The sequence below is a fragment of the Notolepis coatsorum genome (genome assembly GCF_963971535.1).
Source record: "Notolepis coatsorum genome assembly, chromosome: 13".
Classification (NCBI taxonomy): domain Eukaryota; kingdom Metazoa; phylum Chordata; class Actinopteri; order Aulopiformes; family Paralepididae; genus Notolepis; species Notolepis coatsorum.
Genome location: NC_140177.1, coordinates 127,277,280 through 127,301,168, shown reverse-complemented (window position 1 = coordinate 127,301,168; position 23,889 = coordinate 127,277,280). Strand labels below are relative to the sequence as shown.

At 46.1% G+C, this 23,889-nt stretch overlaps 1 protein-coding gene across 1 annotated transcript in view; it reads left to right on the top strand.

The window, feature by feature from the left end:
• The window catches only part of LOC311239495 (supervillin-like), a gene marked incomplete at its 5' end in the record, with an annotated part of 302,875 nt that overhangs the window by 168,582 nt on the left and 110,404 nt on the right, over positions 1-23,889 (top strand). The window contains one exon of the mRNA XM_084327801.1: positions 2,040-2,176. Within this exon, the coding sequence (XP_084183927.1) occupies positions 2,040-2,176 (137 nt within the window). The remainder of the gene's footprint in view (positions 1-2,039; positions 2,177-23,889) is intronic.

Here is a 23,889-nt window from a genome sequence, read left to right as displayed (position 1 = left end):
TTCCATCTCAGAAATATAGCAAAAGTACGACCATTTATTAATCAGAACGATTCTGAGAAGCTAATTCATGCATTCATATCTAGCCGGTTAGACTACTGTAATGTACTTTTCACAGGTTTCCCTAAGAAAACCACAGAGAGGCTTCAGCTAATCCAAAACTCTGCAGCCCGACTGCTAACTAGAACCAAAAGGAGAGAGCACATTAGTCCAGTCTTAGCTGCTTTACACTGGCTTCCTGTAACTTTTAGAATTGACTTTAAAGTCCTTCTCCTTACATACAAAGCTCTAAATGGACAGGGACCTAGCTACATCGCCAACACTCTAATAAATTACACACCAGCAAGAACACTGCGATCATCAGCTGCTGGACTACTAGAGGCTCCCAGAAGCAGTCAAAAGAGGATCGGTAATGCAGCCTTTATCAACTATGCCCCAAAACTATGGAACAAACTACCCCAAAACATGAGAGAAGCCAACTCGCTAGACATCTTTAAAAGACAGCTTAAAACCTATCTCTTTGCTCAGGCATTTCACTGATAGATATCTGCTACCACCTAGTGGCAAGAGGAAACATCAGGGATATCCTGACACAACTTGTACTTACCTGCACTATTCTTACCCTGCCTACTCTTATACACTGCCTATCAAATTCATGTGTCGGTTATCGCACTTTTTACTTCTTACTGATGACTATTTTTAAACACTGTGATTATTTGTATTACTGAATAGAGAGCCTATTAGGATGCTAGATCCTAATGTGAAACACTGTGATTTACCATACCTTGCTATGCTCGCTCATGCCTGTATTTTTTATGTCCGTTCTATTTTATAATTTTTAGACTATTTTTAAACTGAATCATTTTAAACTATTTTTATTATTTGTATTACTGAAAACTGTAAGCGGAGAGCCTATTGGGATGCTAGATCCTAATGTGAAACACTGTGATTTGCCATACCTTGCTACCTGTCTATCTTCTTTTTGCCCGCTTATGCCTGTATTTTTTACTGTTGTGAATCACTTTGAACTGCAACCTCTGTATGAAAAGTGCTATACAAATAAAGTTATTATTATTATTATTATTATTATTATTATTATTATTATTATTATTATTATTATTATTATTATTATTATTATTATTATTATTATTATTATTATTATTATTATTATTATTATTATTATTATTTCATTATCATTATTATTATTATTATTATTATTATTATTATTATTATTATTATTATTATTATTATTATTATTATTATTATTATTATTATTATTATTATTATTATTATTATTATTATTATTATTATTATTATTATTATTATTATTATTATTATTATTATTATTATTATTATTATTATTATTATTATTATTATATACACACCCTTCAGACTATGGCCCCTCTTGGACTTAATGAAGAGTTTGACATTAAACCCTTCCTGTAAATACACACATTCTGTCTGGTTCTGTTTTTTAAGTTTTCTTATTATATATTTTTCTCTATTTTGCATGTGAAGGTGTGTTACATCTAACTACTAACTACCGTACTACTGTTATTGTAACTATGTACCATATGTTCTGGCACTTGAGCTGCAGTATGTTTTGTAAATTTGTAGCCTATAGGCTAATTGATTTGAACCTTGACCTGGTTCAACCTTGACCCCTAATATGTATGTATATATACCCCACCCCTTTTCACATGTTGGTGACACTTGAAAAAGGCCACAGGCCGAAACGTTGTGTTAAAGTATATTAAACTTGGGAACACTGCAGACGGTGTGCTGACTTTATTTCCACAACTGACTATACTTTGGATGTGCGTGAGTCTTTTCTACATAGTAAAGGGTTAACCTTCTGTAGTGTGGCAGTGAAAGGGTTAACCGGCTGTCGTGTGGCAGTGAACGGGTTAACCGGCTGTCGTGTGGCAGTGAAAGGGTTAACCTTCTGTAGTGTTGCAGTGAAAGGGTTAACCATTTGGTAGTGCAGCAGTGAAACGGTTAACATAAAACAATTAAATCAATTCTCTTTGTCTCCCCTTCAGGCCGCCGCCATGTCCAGACCAGACTTGTGGAGCCCAGAGTGTCGTCGCTGAACAGCGGGGACTGTTTCCTGCTGGTCTCTCCGGAGCGCTGCTTCGTTTGGACGGGAGAGTTCTCCAACGTCATAGAGAAGGCCAAGGTTACCCCTCTCTCTCTCTCTCTCTCTCTCTCTCTCTCTCTCTCTCTCTCTCTCTCTCTCTCTCTCTCTCTCTCTCTCTCTCTCTCTCACTCTCTCTCTCTCTCTCTCTCTCTCTCGCTCTCTCTCTCTCTGCCTCTATATCTCTCTGCCACTATATCTCTCTGCCACTCTCTCTCTCGATCGCTCACTCTCTCTCTCCCTCTCTCTCTCTCCCCCTGTCTATGCCTCTCTATCTTCCCCCCCTCTCTCTGTCTCTCTGCCTCTCTCTCTCTCTCTCTCTCTCTCTCTCTCTCTCCTCTCTCTCTCTCTCTCTCTCTCTCTCTCTCTCTCTCTCTCCTCTCTCTCTCTCTCTCTCTCTCTCTCTCTCTCTCTCTCTCTCTCTCTCTCTCTCTCTCTCTCTCTCTCTACCTCTCTCTCTGTCTGTCTCTGCCTCTCTCTCTCCCTGTCTCTGCCTCTCTCTCTATCTCTCTCTCTAACATACACACACACACACACACACACACACACACACACACACACACACAATGCACACACTGCCAACTGGACTCTTCATCAGACACATGCTGCCGGGCTACTCCACAGCTCATCTGTTTCTCTAGAGGTGTGTGGCGTTCTGTTTTGCCAAGACAAAATAAACACTAGCTCTTCCCATTAGATCTCCTGATGCATACACTGATTTCCTTCATTCACAGGTTTGGACACATGATTCAGCGAACCTCTCTGTAACGTCCTGGTTCTGATTCTGAACCCCTAGAACCCTGGAGCCGGTGTTTGTACCACTTGACTCCAGTACAGATTCTTTATTGCTTAGATTCCTTGTTCCCTTAATTTAATTCTATTACTGAGTGACAGCACTGGTTGTGGTTGTGGTTGTGTGACCTGGCTCGGGCTTGGACACCGAACATTGGGGACTCGGGACTTGATGCAGACATGACCTTTGTTGACTTGTGGTCAAACACTGGGGTCTACTATGATACCTAGATCCAAGATGGCGGCAAGCACACTTCCCGATTTGTTTGGTGTCTGAGAAACTGTGTTTCATTCGCTTTAATTGAGCTTAGGTTCTTAAAAGCTTGATGGTTCTACGTTTGTTTGGGTTATACTTTAAAACGCTTTTGAAGTTATACTTTTAAAAGTATTTTTTTCTTTAAGCTATACTTTAAAAAGTTATATCCAGATGCCTCCTAAGAAGAAAGAGATGGATCCGGAGAAGAAAGACATGTCGGCTGTCATGAATAGACTGGAAGAGCTGGAAACAGTGCAAACATGGATGAAAAAATGTGTCAGATGCAGACTGCTTTGTAGAACAAGATTACCGACCAAATTGACGCACTTCGTAAGTCAATAGATGGCAAGATTGACGAAATGCGTGTGTCTTTGGAGGCTAAAAAAACGGCTAAAATAACGCAGAAGATTAAGGACACAAAGAAGGATATGACGGGCTACGTGGACCAGAATGTGGGTGTTATGGTACAGATAATGACCGACATCGAGAGGAGTGTGAAGGAAAGAACCCTGCAACTCAGCCCATTGATTGATTGATTGTTTGATTGATTGAAAACGTTATTAACAGATTGCAGAATGGGTACAGTACAGCTCAATACATACAATTGTTAAGGGGATGCAGACCAGAGAGAGACTTTCGTCTTGTTTACATCAAGGTCCCCCATTTTCAATTCATCATAACATGACATACACGACATACAGATAGACAGTACTGCTACATCTATACATTTATGACATACCAGATTTGCAAATACAGTACTGTTTGTGGTACAAAAAGAGTCTAGAAAAGAGAGTATATACATTTGACGTAGAAACTGTACTGTGGGTGGGTGGGGGGGGGACTGTACATTGGAGGTGGTTGGGGTGGGGGGGTTGGGTAGGAGGGGTGGGTGGGGGTCACTGTACAACTGTACAAAGACCAAACCATTTGACCTGGACGTCTCCTTGATAATTGTTGGATTCCCCCAGGAGAGTGACGAGAGCAACGAGGACCAGAAAACCAATATAGGGGCACTGCTGTGTGATGGCCTTGGGTGTGAACCAGTACCTGACCGAGCCAGGGGAGCTAAACCTGGGCTCGTGGAATTGGGAGGTAGCAGTGCTTCGCTTGAAACGTAACCTTAAGGAAAATGAAAATTACCAGCGTGTTTACGTGTCTGCAGCGAAGTCACACACAGAGCGGCTGGTTGACCTCAACTTCAGAACGCTTCTTAAAGGAATCCCAACGGGGAAGGATTACTTTCTGACGGGGAATGGACGCCTAATGAAATGGTCCCTACCTGCAGTGGAAGAAGAGGACAGTTGAGAAAGGCAAGCCCAGCCGCTGGTATCTGTGAGTAAAGAATTTCGACTGGTACACTGGCATGTTAATGGATGAACATCATCAAACCGTGAACTTAGAACTGTACTGCTAAACTCCTTAAACCCAGATTTTATTTCCTTGAATGAGACTCATCTTTCCACAGACTTGCTTGAGTTTAATGGCTTCATCTCGAAGACACTCTGATGTCACGAGACCGCCGCCATCTTGGTATGGGGGGAAGAAACTGATCAAATGTATGCATGGAGCTCCGTTTTTATTACATGTTTTTAGCACACTCTTGTTAATTTCATAACCTTTTCATTTAATTTGTTTTGATAATATTGAGGCCAACATGGCATTCCACTATTTTGAAAGCCTTTCTGGTAGTTCTAATGCGAGATATGAGTCAAAGCTTGCCCTGATTGACTTACAATCTTGTCCATACAAGACACCTGCAGACCACTGGGAGAACAATCCAAAGACTTGGCCATCTCTCGAATACCCAAATGTGTACTATACCTGATAAAACATCCACGTAAGATTCGATAAGATAAGATAAGATAAGCTGATATCGGTACTGTAGTACTACTACATTGTTGGACAAGCTATGCTAGCTGTCATGAACTAGAGCTAGCAAACTTTATTAACAGATTGCAGAATGGGTACTGTTCTGAAGGGCCAGATTAACACTGAGAATCTACGTTTTATTATTTTATATAACTTGTATATTATTTATATATATAAGCTATATACCTTTAAGCCTCCGTTTGAATCATAGCATTATTCCCTTTCCTCATTGGACAACGCCCTTGGCATTGACGGCGCCAACAGTCGCGCCCCCCAGACAAGTTCAAAGACGAGTCCGGACAAGTTGAGACATGCCCTTGGCCAGCGCATTGATTCCGGACAAGAGATTCGGTTGCGCCCTAGAAATGACTCTGAGTATATATTGTGGAAGGCGCAAGCAGCAGCAGTTTTCGTCCTTAGAGTTTGTGAAGTGAATTGAAGTGCGAAGTGAACCCAGTAACTAGTGTGAACCTTAGCAAGTGTGTGTGGACTTAACGTAATTAGTATCAGAACACGAGGTGAACCTAGCAACAGAACTATTGGACATGTGAGCAGTGGAACCTACCAGCGGTGTATCGTTACGGATAACTAGTAGCTCCTTAGATACGACCTTGATATTGTAGAACCCTTGTTGGTGGATTATAGTGAATTGTGTAAACGTAGTACCGTGGAGAAGAGCATCGTTAATACCATTGTCGTTTGGATTTAACTACACCTGAAGATCTGCTTCGGGCTAGCTTCGAGGACGAAGCTAGCTAGCTATCATCACTGCCGTCGGGCTTTGGATTAAGAGCTATTACCCTGCTATCGAGCACTTGGATTACAAGGACTGGATCCGTATGAGACCCCCTTTCTTCAGTGACCAGCAGGAGTATCCGCCTATTCTTCAATTCCTCTGGAGCTTACCACTCCTTGGGGGAAATCACCAGTCTCCAGCTATACCCTCGTTTGCCCCTATATCGCCATCTCACTCCATGCAGCGTTCCGGTCTAGTATTATTAGCCTAGGAATTATTCATTCCCACTGACTTTGATACTCTGACATTCTACTATCATTCACCATAAAAGAGCAACGTACTAATTCTCAGTTGTACATTTGATATTGCTAATAAAATACTGTAAACGTTATCTCTTTGTCACCGTGCCGTCTATTGAGTGTCTGCCATATTTAACTGTACTGTCTGGCAAGTAATAATAATATTTAGTAGTGGTTTAATCTATCACAATCTTTAATACAGTCAGGGTTTTGTAACCCCTCAGTTACAGGTACAATACAGTACAGCTCAATACACACAATTGTTAAGGGGATGCAGACCAGAGAAAGACTTTCGTCTTGTTTACATCAGGGTCCCCCATTTTCAATTCATCATAACATATGACATACATGAACATTCTGGAACATTTGTGATGATGTCATAGCAGACATTCTAGAACATCGAACATTCTGGAACATTTTTGGTGATGTCATAGCCGAACGTTCTTGAACATTGATGATGTCCTCGTATGATGTTCATTTTGCAATGTGTGGGAACCCTGACTGTAGCACTCAACACTTTGATGAACATTGTTACTCAGCTGATAGAGGTGTACCCTTCTTGCTGTCTTGTTTTGTACCATAGAAGAGATGGATGTTGACAATAAATGTATTTTCGTTACACTTACATTTTATTGTGTATGTTCTTTTTTGTAAGATAGTCTACTACACCATAACAATATTTACACAAAACATTTACTACACGCTGTAACACAATCATTGTAATCTGGCTCACAGGGCAAAGACAGTACACTGCAAAAAATTAAATTGTATCAAGTGAAAATATCTTGTATTTGATCAAATATTGAGTAGAATATCTTTTGCAGATACTTTTGCTTATTATACTATTTCCCCCTGATTGGTCAATTTAATCTTGTTTTACTTACAATGGCTCATAGTGCAAATTATCAACGAGATCTGACGCAAAACATCTGCAATAATAATCCTAGTCCTGTATCACAGGTCAATCACAAATGTCTCTAATCCTTGAGAACAATGCTGTCTCCCAGATTCACCAAAGCAGCACAGACTCGGATGATCTTGTCGATGCTGCTGTATTGATCACGATTGGCTTCACCTGCTAGATTCTGAACACAGCGAATTGGAACTGGACCCTTTAGTATTGTGTATCGGTTCTTGACTAGTCCAATCACCCTCTCAATGTGGATCCGCACTGATGAGATTTTCCGGGCTCTCTCCACCTCCTCTGCAGACAGCTGCTTCTTGTTCCTCGTAAATGGGGGTAAAATGAGTTGTGCACCGCAAACAGATGCAAAGTCATCCTCGAGTGTGAAACCCCTGTCTCCCAGGATCTGATCCCCGGGCATGTGCAGCGCAGGGTTTATAAATCCACACTCCCTGACAATGTGGATATCTGAGGCTCTGACTCCCCAGGCCTGGGACACAAAGTTAATGTGACCCACTGGGCTGCACGATATGAACACTTTCACTGTGGCGTGGCGTTTGTAGGAGGAATAGCACTGAGCACGAGCTTTAAGATTTCTGGGTGCATCGATGAAAATTTCAAAACAATCTATGATCGATGTGAGACGAGGAAACTTTGTTTTGAATACTGGGGGGATGATTGAGAATATGTGGTCCCTGTCCTGCCATCTAATCAAGAAGTCAAGCTTGACGTACATCAGGTCTATCCAGGTCCAGAACACTTTGATGACTGTTGCCTTTGACACACCTCTGATGTGGGAGATGAGGTCAAAGGACATGTCGTGACGCAGTTTGACAAGGGTGATAAATAGCTGATCTATGGGTGAGATAATGGTGGTCCTTGTCTTCTCTGTGTGCAAGTAAGAAAACAAGTGCTGAAGCACTGGCCAGGTAACACCTGTCATCATCTTGCATTTGGTGTCGTTGCTGTCCACAGATGAAGCGGTCAAGGAGCTTGACTCGACCGTGGTTCTCTGTTGGTCACCATCCTCCTTGGTTGCATCCCTCTCCTCTCTGAGAGACTGTATCTCGTCACACAGACACTGCTCGGTGATGGGAGGTGTGGCTGCTTCCTCAACTTGGGCTGCTTCCTCAACTTGGATGTCTTGGCTGCAACGTTTAGGCCTCTTGTGGGGAGTCACTTTAAATGAAATAAAAACCATACTAATAAGAAACTGCAATTTAGGAACCCATTGATTTTGGCACATAACTGAAAACTAGATGATATCACTTACCATGGTATGAAGAGGAGTTCCTTTTTGCATGCCGCTCATGGCAACTGATGTTCGTTGACGTAGATGGTGTAGACTGTGATGTTGAAGGGAATACAGATGGAATGTAGTCTGGGTGTGTTTGGTCATTGACCTTTGCACCTGAATGAATGAATGAATGAAAACTTTATTAACAGATTGCAGAATGGGTACAATACAGTACGGCTCAATACACACAATTGTTAAGGGGATGCAGACCAGAGAAAGACGTTTGTCTTGTTTACATCAGGGTCCCCCATTTTCAATTCATAGTGACATTTATGACATACACAACATACATGACATCATGACATTTATGGCATAGGGACATACATGACATACAGGTATATAGTACTGTTACATTTGTGACATAATATGATATGCAAATATACAGTACTGTTACCCATAGATCCTGACAGAGAGTATATACATATGAAATGTATGGTCACTTTTACACGGTCTCTGTGAGTCTATGGAACACCTCTACAGGTTTTTGTTTTGTCATGAAGGTTCATTGTTCTGTTTTCGGGTCGTGTTCTCAAAAAGTGGTCCTTGTGGTGAATTGGAGATGTACGTTTTATTAATATAGGGTCACACTGCCGGGAATCGGGGCTGAACACTGGGAAAAACCATTTATTGGATAGTACCCCTTGGATTTAAAATTTAGAAGGTTGAACTCTGTTTTCTTTTCTCTTTGTCTGTATAAATTGTTATTCTGTATTATTATTGTTTTTGTTATTTTCTTGTGAAGTTCTATGTATTGTGATTGTGTTTAATGTGTTGTCTTGTTTCATGTGAATAATAATAAAAAAATTTGATAAAAAAAAATACATATGAAATGTATATTACAAGCAATACGACTATTCAATAACAAGTCCTTAGAGCAAGGACAACAACACTGAATGTGATTGCTAAATAGTATACTAGTAGTAACATATAAAAATGTAAAAGGCATGTAGGCTACACTGAGAATGGACTATATGGCGAAGTAGCTAGCAGAGACTGCTAGCTAATCAATCAATCAGCTAGCAGCTAACATGTATCTGCTGTTTACAGCATCACAGCCAATACAACTTAATTTACTATATAAATATTTGTTCCTTATTCTCACCTGTTATGAAATGGGTAGAGCAGACATACAGTACGTAGAATTTGACTTGGGGGACCAGGGTCTGCTTTGGTCGACTCTCCCGTCTGCATCTACGTGTGCTCTCTTGATAGCTGCCAGCCACTTTTTCCTCCGTGATTCCTCGACTGGTATTATATAAAACTGCTGATTTGGGTTTTTGTTTTTGTCATTAGTACAACGCGTAACACAGCAGCTCTTTGGCATTATGAAGGACTGAAGAAAATTCCGCTTGATTGTCTTTAATTTGCCGCTTTAACGATCCGTTTCTCCACTAAATGAAGCGTACACAATGTACCAGGCGGGAAGTTGACTTCAAAATATTGGGGTTGCTCACAGAAGAGCGGTTAAAGCCTCCGGCGGCGTTGGTATTTGTGTAAATATACATTCTCAGTTATTATTGTGGACAAAGCCTACAATGGTATTCTCGCTCTATGTTTTGAACACCGGGAGACAAAGTATTCTTTCATTATCATTTTTTGTTATCTGTCACCGGAAACCTCACATTGGGGACGTAATGCAGACTTTTTCTTTAACCATTTACTGACGTTATTGTATACAGTTAATGCAGATGCTACTTATTTGTGTGGTGATTTAAATAGTCGCATTGCAGATCTGAGAGATTATGTGGAGGCAGATGACATCCCGCCTAGATCCGCTTTAGATCTGACTGTAAATAAACACGGACAATCCTTCATTGAATTTTTAAAAGACTCAAAATGCTGTGTAGTAAATGGGAGATTAAACTGACATTTCACTTCAATTTCTATAAAGGGGAAAGCTGTTCTATAAAGGGGAAAGCATTGTAACTCCTCACGTTGACTTGAAATCATGCATTGAATTTAGTGTTTATACACCATCTGAACTTGTTGGTCCTGAAGGTGCAAATCTTATTGATATCCATAGTAGATTACCTGACCATTCAGTATTATGCCTACACTTTCAGGCCGGTGACCCAGTTAATATCCAGAGCACGGTTGAACCCTTGCAGCAAATCAAACGATGTAATAGACACCTGCCAGCAAATTTTCTTTCCTCTGAGATTTGCCGGGGGGCTCTACTAGATGTCATGGAGCTCTTGAATAACGGTCCGAAAAACCAGGAGAATATTGATCTCTGTTACAATAACTTATGTAGTTTTCTGCATAAAGAAATTGGTCGACACTGTGCTATAAAGAAAGGCTGTACGCCCAAAAAGTATTTTAAGACCAAACAACCTTATTGGAATAATGACTTAAATGGGCTATGGCTTAATATAAGGGCAGCCGGAAAATATTTTCTAAAATGCAAGGAACAGAGTGTGAGAAGAGACTTACTGAATTAATTTAAAGCTTGTCAAACCAAATTTGATAAGAAACTCAGATTTTTCAAACGACGTTTTAAGCTCTCCATATAGAACAACTACAGGTCAGTAATCCTCAGCAATTTTGGAAATAAATAAATAAACTAGGCCCCAAAAAGAACCAGACAGTCCCAATGGAGATTGTATTGGACAACGCTGAATCATGTTTTGAAACTGAGCAGATTCTGAAAAAGTGGGAAACCGATTTTAGTAGCCTATATGCTTGTAGTAGTCACCCTTTATTTGATGATGGTTTCCTGATAGAAATATGTAAGTTATATTTCGTATTGCATCGCGTCCCGCTCTGAGCCTTACGAGATACTCCTATCTCCTGTGATACCTAATGTATCTCCCACGAACAAAAACACATGCACCCCACCTGTATGGGGCCCCGCCCCTTATGGTGGTACCGCCCATATAACCATGACCCTGGTCATGAAACACCCTTCCTCTATTTTCGTCCCAGCGTATTGGATGCGTGCACCATACGAGCTAGCGGAATGAAAAGATTAAGGAAGATTAATAATGTTGGAAGCTTACCGGAGGTTGCTGGCCCCTGGCATCTTCGACGCATGTTTTCGGCGACACGACGGGCCTGTGATGTTCCTCGTTTGATGACTGCACATCGAGGTTCAGCTGTACAAGGCTGGCTGTCGGGCCAGCTTGTACCCAGGTAGGCCCTGTGTCTTCAGGCATGGGTATTAGTGTTAGTAATGCTGGTTTGTGTTGTTAACACAACCTTGTTGTGTGTTGGCGCCAGGGGCAAGATGGTTTGGTGAACGTTCTCTGCAGGGAACGGTTTCCAAGCTGTCTTGGGCGTGCTGCTAAAACATCTAAAGCTATGCTAACATGCTATCGCTACTGCCGCATGCTATCACTACTGCTAATTGCTATGCTGTTTTAATGTCTCCGCCGTGAGATGTTGTCACTCTCCCGCCTCTTGCCCGGTTCATCAATGAAGGTCAGTCGGTAGCTGTTGTGGGGTTTTGAGTTCTATTTACCTTTTTCGGGTAAATGGGTTGACAACGGGGTAGGTCGTGGCTAGGTTCTAGCCAGGTATTACCTTGTGTTCCGGCGGGGTTTGTTGAACGGTGTTCCCATCTGGGTTGGCGTCGGGTAGTGGGGCTATGGGTCCAGCCGACATGGTAAACATGTTGCGTGTCTGTGCACAGGCAATTGTTGTCTTGGGTTCCACATTGCCTGGCGTTAGGCTGCAGTAGTATAAGGGCAGGGCCGCTTGGGAGAAATGTGAGGCCCTGTGCGTTTTTAGACGCGAGGGCCCCCATCTCCTGGGGCGGCCCTGTGTAGGGGGCTATTGTTTCATTTTGTCACTCTGCTATGAGAAGGTCTGTCTTGCTACAGCTTTCTCTCCTCTCAAACCATTCATACTGACGGTCAATCGGTATACTGGGGGAGTAGTGCGGGGGGGGGGCTTTGTTTACCTTTTTTGGTAAATGGGCTAAACTAGGGCTGGTGTTCTGTTGTGAATATTTTGAATGAAGACGGGTCTGGTCCGTCTCCCCTTAAACTTTGTGTGTATGGGTTTGCTCATTCTACAGTTTTTGTGGTTTAGCTCTTTTATTCATTTAACCTTTTCATGGTGCACACCACAGTGGAGGGTGCTGTTTGCAATCACCACTGGTGCTCCATGTTAACGTCAGTCCTTTGTTTTTGATATATTGAAACAATGCCCCGCCCGGCCGACACCTTGGGTGGGTCGGCCTGGCGAGTGGCTGGTGGGCTGTTAAGGCTTGTACCGCCACGGTATGGAATTGGCAACGATTAGAACTGTGTTCGAATTGGTGTTTTTTCTATTAAAAAAAATGGTGTCTGGTGGAGGGGCCTTGGGGCCAGCCGACGTCGACACATCGCGCGAGGTTGTTGACGTTATTAGCTTTGACCCAGCCGCAAGCTATAACCGCTCAGGGTTCCCCTCTCCGCAGGGGATTTTGGTCTTCTGCTGGAGCGCGGGCGGTATTGTCCTAGGCCCTACACCGCCTCACACCGCGCAGCCAGAAGAAGAGAGAGCACGGCCTCGTCAGCGGCGATGACGGGGCCCTCGACAGGCGGCCATGTTTCCCCCGCCAGTGGTGCCCTGGTTGGAGAATCGACAGGGATCGGCCATTTTGGGTGATTTCGGTGTTGGTAAACCACTCCGTCGTCATTTTGCCGCGAGCAGCCCGCTCCCCGCTCAGTCCGCTTTCTGTTACCCTCAGAAGCGGGGCTCTGGGTGTGTTCCTTTGGCTGCGGGCCGCGAACCTTCTTGAAGCGTATGCGGCCCCATTCTTCGCTTCTCATGGAGACAGGGGCTGACACCCAGTTGATGGCTGAGCCTGGGTCTGTCCGTGAGAATGTTGTGCTGTCAAGCGGCTCCCACACCTTGAACTGTGTTGGTTGAGCCTGGTGTTACGTCTGTCAACTTAAGTGTTGTCAGCAGGGGGGCTCGAAACCTTTTGAGGCACACAGTGCGGGCTTCCCCGGCCTCGCCTTCGCCAGGCCAGGTATCATGTTGGTGCTCCCACTCCTGGAATATTGGCAAGTGGTCGCAGCTCACATGGTTTGGGGTGGTAGTGATATCACTGCAGGGCTACGGTGTGTAGGAACCCATGGGGGCCTTACACCTTGCATGTCCGGCTGCAGAACAACTCCTTCAGCATGTTCTGGAGGGGTGTTCAGTGGGGGGGCTTTTTTGATCGGAAGCCCCCCGTATCAGACAGGCCCTTTTTCTGTCGGGGTTCCCCCTTGGGTGCGATTGCCTCGTGGGTGGTGTCAGGGTCAGGTGTTCCGACACGGAACGCGCTCCTCGCACGATTCCAGGGTTGTCTTCGCACAGCGGGGGGGACCGGGCCAACTATCTACAGTTCCTGGCGGACCTGCGCCACGTGACGGCGGGTGCGTTGGGAGTGTCGTCACATATGACTACGGCAGTACCATATGTCGAGGTAGATGGAGAGAATGGTGAGGCGGGGACTTGTGTTTACACAACCCCACCCGTTTTCAGGTTTGGTACAGACCCTGTTGTCGGGGTCTCCAGCAGGGACAGCTCTGGTCGACGAGATCCAATCTCTGTGGACGAAGCAAGCCATCGTCGTGGCGTTCTCCTCCCGGTGTTCTCTGCCCGAGAAGTCGGGAGGGAGGGGTGTAAGACCCAGGCTGGACCTGTCCCATGGGAAGGTTCAGCATTTTTTGGATCGTCTCCTACCTGTTGAACACTGTCAGGTGGGGGTCTGGTTCTCCTCCATAGACCTGTAGGATGCGTATGCGCATCCCCGATCTTCCATCCTAGGGCTTACCTACGCTTCCTTTGCAGGGTTAGCGTATGAGTACCAGAGGCTGCCGTTCGGTTTTCTCTGGCTCCCCGCATCTTCACCAAGTGCGTGGAGGCCGCACTGGGGCCTCTGCGTCATCCGGGGTTACGGAGTGTTCTGCCCTGATGACGTTCTGGTGCTTCGCGGTCAAGGTGGATCGTCAGGTCTCGTACCAGGCAGGTCTCTACCAGCCTGGGGTTGCTGTAGACTGGATGTAGAGTATTCCTCTTCCCAGTCAACGGTTGGAGGGCTATGGGCATCCATCTCAGAGCGTGTTGTCAACACGCTCGGGAGGTTCCGTCCTAGGACGGTTACGGCGCTGTCTCACGTCGCGTTTTCACCGACGCCTCCCTCGCTGGTGATGCGTCGGGCCAACGCAGTAGGGGGCAGCTGGCAAACCATGCTGCCCGGTCTGCGCTACGTTCAATGTGTTGGTGTTGAAAGCGGTCCTTCTGGTCCACAAATGGTGTTGATCAGGACGGACGATACGACGTCAGTGTCGTGTATCGACAGACAGGGAGGAGTACGCTCCCCCTGTCTGCACCAGGCGGCGGGCGGCTGGCTATGGGCGTCCTCCATCTGCGCGGCCTAAGGGCTCCCCACATCCCCGGCAGGGAGAATGTGGGTGCAGGTGTACTGTCGCGGGGCGGCCTTCATCCTGACGGGTGAGGATTGCGTCTGGACATGGCCAGGCAGGTCTGGGACCGATGCCGTGCCGCCAGGGATTCTTCCCCATACATCTGTTAGGTCAGTTGTTGGGACGGGTACGTTGAGGGGCGCAGGTTCTTGATCCTGATGGTGTTACCATCTGGAATGCGCATGCTCCCTCCACTGTCGCGCTTACGCGGGCAGATGACGTATGTTCCAAGTGTGGTGTAAGGCGGGGGGCCAGGACTCAGTCTCCTGCCCCCTGGTTGCTGTCCTTAGTTACCTCCAGTCTCTCCTTGATAGACTGTCGGCTTCGACGGTGAGGGTATATGCAGCAGCTATATCCTCCTATCATGAGGGGTTTGAGGGGATGTCTTGTTCAGCCACCCTCTTGTGAAGCGTTTCCTGCTTGGCGCTCGACGCGTTAAGCCGGTGCAACGCTCCTTGGCTCCGACTTGGGATCTTCAATTGGTCCTCGGTCGGTTGTCCTTGGCCCCGTTTGAGCCGCTCGAGCGGGCGCCGTTGGGACAGCTGTCCTTCAGGACCGCGTTCCTTCTGGCTGTCACTTCCGCTAAACGCGTAGGTGAGCTCTGTGCTCTCTCGGTACATCCAGAGTGCCTGTCTTTTCGGACCGATTGCGGTGTCACTCTGCGACCTAATCCTGCTTTCGTGCCTAAGAATATCCGGAGTTCCTTCCGCTCCCGGGATATTGTGGTTCAGGCGTTTCGTCCTCCTCCTCACACTGGTGAGTTAGATGCGGGCCTTCACCTATCATGTCCAGTCCGTGCTTGGGGATTTACCTCAGCCGTACTCAGGATTTCAGGGTTACCGACCAGCTTTTTGTCTGTTACGGTGGGGCTCGTGCTGGTAAGGCACTGTCGGAGCAGCGCCTGTCCCATTGGTTGTGCGAGGGTGTTACCCTCTGCTACACGCTGGCTGGGCAGGATCCCCCTGGGGGCGTCAGGGCGCACTCCACTCGTGGGGTGGCTGCCTCTGCCGCTCTCCTGGGTGGGGCCTCGGTGGAGGCCATCTGTGCTGCAGCTTCATGGTCCTCCCCGGGCTCCTTTGTAAGGTTTTTCCTCATGGACATGACCGGGGGTTCTGTCTCCCAGGCGGTTCTGGGGTCTGTGGCCTTTCCTGCTTCCCGTCCTTTGGTCGGGTAGCAGGAGTGTATGGGTATGGGCCGCAGTGTGTTGAGTCACACGTGGTTCCGCCTGTACGGTGTGTTCAAGGGGTTCTGGCTCCCTCTTGTTCGCATTCAGGTGGAGTTGACTGCGCCCCCCCTTCGTTAGGAAGGATGGGGTGACAGGGCTCCCCGCACCCCTTGATGTGGGCTTACGGGTCCTCAGGGGGTACATCTGTCGGGTCTCGCGCCCGCTCTTCCCCATTATCTCGTAAGGCTCAGAGCGGGACGCGATGCAATACGAAATATAACGATAGGTTATGTAGATAACCTAGTTATATTAGTATTGGCTAAGCGTCCCGCTCTGCGCGCCCTGAGTTCCCTCTTGAGGGATCTTTTCCTGGGACGGGTTTTGGCGAGGAAGGGTGTTTCATGACCAGGGTCATGGTTATATGGGCGGTACCACCATAAGGGGCGGGGCCCCATACAGGTGGGGTGCATGTGTTTTTGTTCGTGGGAGATACATTAGGTATCACAGGAGATAGGAGTATCTCGTAAGGCTCAGAGCGGGACGCTTAGCCAATACTAATATAACTAGGTTATCTACATAACCTATCGTTAAAATGTGAGGCCGAACTTGGGATGAGCAATAGCCCTACAGGTTGTGAATTATTAAATAGTGACATTACGTTAGACGAGGTACAGAGTGTAGTGGACAGAGCAAAACTGAAGAAAGCCATGGGTATTGAGGAGTTGTCTAACGAGGTCCTTAAAACTCCCTATCAGCTGAATGTATTACACTGTTTATATCAAACTTGTTTTCACACCGGCACCATCCCCTCGATATGGAACAAGTCCATTATTAAGCCCATCCCCAAATCTGCAAAAGCTGACCCTAGAGTCCCACTAAATTACAGAGGTATTAGTTTGATCAGTACAGTTTATAAATTATACTCAAGTGTTCTTAATAATAGATTAAATAAATACTTAGAATATAATGCAATGTTGGTGGATGAGCATGGGTTTAGGGCTAAGAGAGCTTGTATTGATCATGTTTTTGTTTTATCATCGGTGGTGAGAGCCAGATTGGACAAGGGCAAGAATACATTTGTTTGTTTTGTTGACTTTAAAAAAGCCTTTATTTTTAATAGAGAGCTTTTGGATTATAAATTAATTTGTTCTGGTATTGATGGTCTATTTTATAAGGCTATCAAAAGCCTGTATAAGGCCCCATCTGCCTGTCTGCAGCTGAATGATGTTAGGACCGGCTGATTCCCCACCCCATTCGCTGTAAAACAGGGAGATGTGCTTTCTCCCTTTATGTTAATGACCTGGCGCAAGAAATTAAGCAAGCCAATCTTGGTATTCCAATAGATAATATAATCCTAAGAATTTTATTGTACGCTGATGATATTGTTCTGTTTGCAGAAAATGAAGCAAATTTACAAAACATGTTGAATATTATGAGTTCTTGGTGCATGAAATGGAGACTTGCGATTAACAGTGAAAAAACACAGATTATGCACTTCAGGAAAAAACATGAACAGCAGAGTAGCCATAAGTTTCAGTTTGGACCAACGCCCCTGATTTACACACATTCTTATAAATATCTTGGTTTCATCTTTAATGAGTACATGAGCTTTATAGAAGGAAGGGAAATAATGTCTGAGTCAGCAGGAAGGGTGCTAGGGGGTGTGTTGAGTAAAATGAAAGTGTGCACTGACCTTGGGTTTTCAACATTTACACAATTATTTGATTCAATGGTGGGTTCTGTTTTATTTATGCTGCTGGAGTATGGGGTTTTGATGATGCACCTGAATGTAATGCTATCCAGAACCGGGCCATAAGATACTTTTTAGGAGTCCATAAATACACACCAAAAGGGGTTATAGAAGGGGACATGGGGTGGGACTCTTGCTTGATCAAGCAAAAAGGTGAAATGGTTAGGTTATGGAACCGCCTGGTCCAGCTGCCAAATGACAGGGTGACAAAAAATATTTTTAACTGGGACAGAGCACACGGTCATCCCTGGTCAAGAGAGATGTCCATGATTTCTTCTTCTACTGACTTAAGTATGATTTTTATGAACAATCTGCAATGTAAGGTTCACATAAGTAAAAAAAATGATCAACAATCCATCAGGATAAGTGGAAGGTGGAGATATGAACCTTATGTAATGTTAAACTTAAAGAGAAGACGGAGGTCTCTGTGTGCCCAGTTGAGGTCTGGCACCCTGCCATTGGCTGTGGAAGTGAGTAGATTTCAAGGTAAACCTGAGGAGGAGCGGTTATATTATCATACTGGCCAATCGCATCTCGCTCTTCGCCATAATGAGATATCTCTTATCTCCTAGCACCTACTGTGCTCACGAACAAACAATTGCACTCACATGCACGTGACCAGGCCGCGTGAATACTTTCGGCAACCAACATGCCCTTCCGCGTTGCTCTGATTGGCCAGCCCTCTACGCTCGTTTTCCCCCTACGCCGGTAACGTGCGCATTTTCTTTTTGACGGCACTCACACGCCAAGCAGCTTTTCGCCACACAGCCGCAAGCTGTGCAGGTTTTAATAGCAGGTTTTAATAGGTTTTGCCGCAGCGGCGGCAGGTTTTAATAGGTAAAATGATGCATTCGTCACTACTCTCTCTATATCAACACATAGGTAATATTAATAGGTTTTGCCGCTGCGGCATTATGCATTCGTCACTACTCTCTCTATATTGACGCATAGCCACCAGCTAATATACTTTCCACAAATGCTCCACACCTCCACAAACATCCCGCAGCACAGACGCACACATCCGCACACAGCAGCACAAACATTCCCCACATTTAACATTCACAAACACACAATATTGAAACATAAACACTGCATAACGTTAAACACTAACACTACGATACCCAGAGCTCATTGCGCAAACCGGAAGCGGACATACGTAATCTTTCCTCGCCGCGTCACTCTAACATTACCTCACCGGCAACTTATCTAATTTAACAGAAAAATTAAAACATCTTTTCAAAATCTTTCTTCACATCTATATTTGTAAATTCCACATAACCTTAGATCTTGTTCTTTAAACATTACGTAGGCCCCTTACCCGCTCGCGAATTGAACTCCACCCCATACGTTAAGCTAAAACCAAAGATTTTCGCCCATCACCCCGTTTTAAACAGCATAAATACAACATTTCTCTCCGTTTTTAAAGCAATCAACTTATATATGCCAACTCCCCCACACCTTAGCTAGTATCCCTCCGTTTTTAACAACAATCCGACGGTCACAACATATTTAAAACACATAATATTCATCGCTAGTCATTACACGCCAAACCCCGCCGCTCTCGCAAGACGCTCGTATTTTCAAACCTCTTTGTCTAGTTTAGCGACACGACAATTCAACATTACTTTTACAGTTATACTGTTTATTAAAACACACACGTATTTGACAACAACCTCAAGTACTTCCTATTTAGCTCCTGTATGATAACACAAGCGTATTTGTACGCTCTGTAAACGAGCACCTGGGGGAGCCTCATGCGCATGCGCGGCGTAGGGGGTAAACGAGCGTAGAGCGCTGGTATTCACGCAGGAGAGCGCTGGCCAACGCTGGCCAATCAGAGCAACGCGGAAGGGCATGTTGGTTGCCGAAAGTATTCACGCGACCAGGCCACGCCCCCGTGTCCTACTATATGACGCCGGACATGGTCACACTCTACCTTCCTCTTTTTTTGTTTCCAACATGGACGCTGCAGTGCACTCCATGAACTAGTTGTTATGAAATGCAGAGAGAAATTACACAATGTTGGTGTTTCGCCGGAGATTCACCAGCCCCTGGAATCTTCTCTGCACATCCTAACAGCGCATTGGGCCTGTCCTGGGGTTTCCACGTCTCGTGACAGCAGATCGAGGGACATCGCGCGGCGGCTAGCTGTCGGGCTAGGTCGCGCACAGGTAGGGCCTGCGCTGCCACACATTAATGCTAGCATTTGTGATACTGCTCGTTGTCCCGTGAGACAGCCGAGTTGTGTATTGGCGCGAGGGGCAGGATGTTGGGAAAACATGGTCGCCATGACTCTGTTTTGGGTGTTTTCCCAGCTATCCTAGTGCGTGCAGCTAATGCTAATGCTACAATGCTGGGTCTCCGTTCTTGTTCTCCGCCGAGGGCTGTCTTTACTAAAAGGTCTTCCCTCCTCTTAACCATTCATGCTGATGGTCAATCGGTGTCTAATGTTGGGAGTTTTGACGGGGGCTTGTTTACCTTTTTCATGGGTGGATGGACTGAGGCCTAGAGCTGGTGTGCTTTTTGTGAATCTATGAATTGTGTGCGGGACTGGTGTTTTCTCTGGTCTGCATCCCCTTAACATTTGTGTGTATGGGCTAGCCCATTCTGCAGTGTGTTAGTGGAGTTTTCGTTAATTTATTCATTTACCCCTTCATGGGTGCACACCACAGTGGAGGTTGCTGCATTCCTACTAGTGAGGCAGTGCTTCACTAGTAGTAGTCTTTTGTCTGCAGCCACCACTGGTGCTCCGTGCTTGTGAAGCAGGTGGCATCAGTCCTTTGCCTCTGACATGGTGGAACGGTGTCCTGCCCGGCCGACGCCATGAGGCGAGTCGGCCCGGCAGGTGGCTGGTGGGCTGTTAAAGCCTATACCGCCCCGGTATAGAATTAGCAGCGACTAGCAACATTGTTAGAATTGCTGTTTTTTCTGTCAAAAATGGTGTCAGGTGGTGGGGCCTTAGGGCCAGCCGACGTCGAAACATCGCGCAAGGTTTTGAGGTTATTAGCTTTTGACCTAGCCGCAAGCTATAACCGCAGGGAGGGCTAGGATGCTGTCAACGCTTGTTTACAGACATCTTGGTTGGATCAGTCTCCCCTTGAGGAGGAGAGACGTTTTTTCCCTCCTCAGGGCTCCCCTCTCCGCAGAGGGACTTTGGTCTTTCCGCAGGAGCGTGGGCGGTATTTGACCTAGGCCCCACACCGCCTCACACCGCGCAGCCAGAGGTGAGTGCAGGATCGCCAGCGGCTGTGGCGAGGCCCCCAACCAGCGGCCATGTTTCCCCTGCCTTAGGTAACCTGGACACAAAGACAACAGGTGATCTCAAGGCCGACAGCCTTGGCGGCCGAGGGATCGGCTACATTAGATGAGCACGCCCTAAAAAAACGTTGCCGTCTAGCTGTGTCTAGCTCGCTCTTCGGTCACTCCCCCCCCCAACACCAGCGGGATAAGGGCTCTGATTTGTTTCCTTTGGCTGCGGGCCACGTGCCTTCAATGAAGTGCAAGCGGCCCCACGTTTCGCTTCTCATGGGGACAGGGGCTGACACCCAGTTGCTGGCTAGGCCTGGGTCTGTCCGTGAGGATGTTGTGCTGTCAAGCGGCTCCCACGCCACACGTTCTGTGTCTGTGTTTGGTGAGCCTGGTGTTGTGTCTGTCAACAACAAAGGTTGTCAGCAGGGGAGCTCGAGGCCCTTGGGGTCGCAGCGCATGTTCCCCCAGCCCCGCCCTCGCCAGGCCGGGTATCACGTTAGTGCCTCCCATGGCCGGAAGACTGGCAGTGGTCAGGCAGGCGCGCGTGATTTGGGTGGTAGTAATATACATTTACATTTACATTTACATTTAGTCATTTAGCTGACGCTTTTATCCAAAGCGACTTACAAGTTCTGTACGACAGGTCATCAGGAAGGATACAACTCTATCAGCTGAGTAACTATATTCATCAAAGTGTTGCCTGTTACAGTGTAGGTTAGTTTATTAGGGCAAGTGCATGACAGTAAGGTTAGTTAGGGTTAGAATTATATATATATATTTTTTTTCAGATAATGGTTGAAGAAGTGCGTCTTTAGTCGACGGCTGTTAAAAGGTTAAACGCTGCAGAAAGTGCACTTTCCTTACAGAAGCTCAAGGTCAGCACACGGTGGACTCCTACATTCCTAAAGCGCCCAGCAGTAGCAGGGAACGAAACAATTGCACTGCTGTGATATACAAGATACAAGATATACAATACATGGTCCTTCAGCATATACAATAAACATATATTTAATCCTCTATTTATATATGTTAATGCTTAATATATTACATCATACAAGTGCCATAAGACAGAGAGAGAACAGGATGTCAATATAAAAAGGATCACTGTTTGTGGCACTTCAACACCCCCTCTGTCATCCTGGTTCTCCTGACTCCTGGAGTCCTGAAGCACGGTCACTGTCCTAATAACGTCTGTGAGGGGGAATGGGATGGCAATTGCTGGGTCACTGTAGTTTGTGGCACTTCAACACCCCCTCTGTCATCCTGGTTCCCTGGCTGGACGGCCCGACAGGATAGAAGCCACGTCGTCACATGGTAGCTGGCGGGAATACTTGCATCTGTTGTTCTTGTCCAATGCACCAGTTGTTGCCGTCTGAAGAACACAATGTCATAGTTCCATGGTCACCCCCTCTTTTGGATCTCTGCCGTAGTTTGAGGTAGGTTGAGGTAGGTTGAATTGTAGCAGCAGTCTTCTATTGAAGCGTGGTTGGCCTGGTCGTGTGACCCTGTCCGTAGGCCACGCAGGACATCACAGAGACAGTTCACAGAGGACACATTTCTTTTCAATCTTTCAGGCCCAAACTGGGCTCTCGTCGCCTTGTAACTTGGTCCCAGGCCCATGTCTCCATGTCACAGGATATGCGGGCATAATATCCCCTGTTCCATCGCCTGCCATTTCTCCTTCACTTTCGTCTGAGACGTCCTCCAATCCTGAGCTCCAGGTCAAGCCCGAGAGTGACTTGCTTATAGGTCTCAGTTTGACCGGTTTAGCTCTCTTGTTCCGAGGTCTAGGAGGTTCGTCCCTTGGGTACTGAACTCTCTCCCTAGATCTTGACCGAGATGAGGACCTTGAGGATGCTCTGGAGCTTGACCTATCCCGGTCTTCCTCCATTTCTGAGTCCTGATCTGGATCAGTATACTCCTGTTCGCTACTTGCTGAGTCATCCTCCGACTTCGGGGGACAGCCCACCCGTCTAAGAATGCTCCTGGCCTGCGATAGGGCAGGTTCTGACCCTTCAGGTTCGAACTGTACTGTCGATCTCCTTGTGTACTGGTCTCTCCTTGCGTACTGACGTGCTACAGCAGTGAGGTCTCTCCTGGTGTACTGACGTGCTACAGCAGTGAGGTCTCTCCTTGTGTACTGACGTGCTACAGCAGTGAGGTCTCTTCTGGTGTACTGACGTGCTACAGCAGTGAGGTCTCTTCTGGTGTACTGACGTGCTACAGCAGTGAGGTCTCTCCTGGTGTACTGACGTGCTACAGCAGTGAGGTCTCTTCTGGTGTACTGACGTGCTACAGCAGTGAGGTCTCTCCTGGTGTACTGATGTGCTACAGCAGTGAGGTCTCTTCTGGTGTACTGACATGCTACAGCAGTGAGGTCTCTCCTTGTGTACTGACGTGCTACAGCAGTGAGGTCTCTTCTGGTGTACTGACGTGCTACAGCAGTGAGGTCTCTTCTGGTGTACTGACGTGCTACAGCAGTGAGGTCTCTCCTGGTGTACTGACGTGCTACAGCAGTGAGGTCTCTTCTGGTGTACTGACGTGCTACAGCAGTGAGGTCTCTCCTGGTGTACTGACGTGCTACAGCAGTGAGGTCTCTTCTGGTGTACTGACGTGCTAGGCTGCTAGTCGCGAGTAGAGCTTTCTAAGTTTTTACTTTAAGCCTTTCTTAGGCTGCTAGTCGCGAGTAGAGCTTTCTAAGTTTTGACTTTAAGCCTTTTTTTTAGGCTGCTAGTCGCGAGTAAACGCTACTTCAAGTTGTTTCTTATCAACCCTCTCTTGTTCCTGATATATTTTTTACCAATTAACTCTTAGGCTGTCTGCTGCGCTTTGCAGACCATCTACGTCACTCATTGTTCCAGATCTCTCGCATTACGAGGAGTCTTGGTGGGAGAGGTTTGCTTGCTGATAAGCTCAATCTTGAGTAAGGTTTTAACTCAAATCTGTGATTAATTTCACTCCAGAGGCTCCTGACAGCAGTCATTCCAGTTCATATTCTCTTGGCTGTTAATACCTATTAAATTAGTATAAAGCC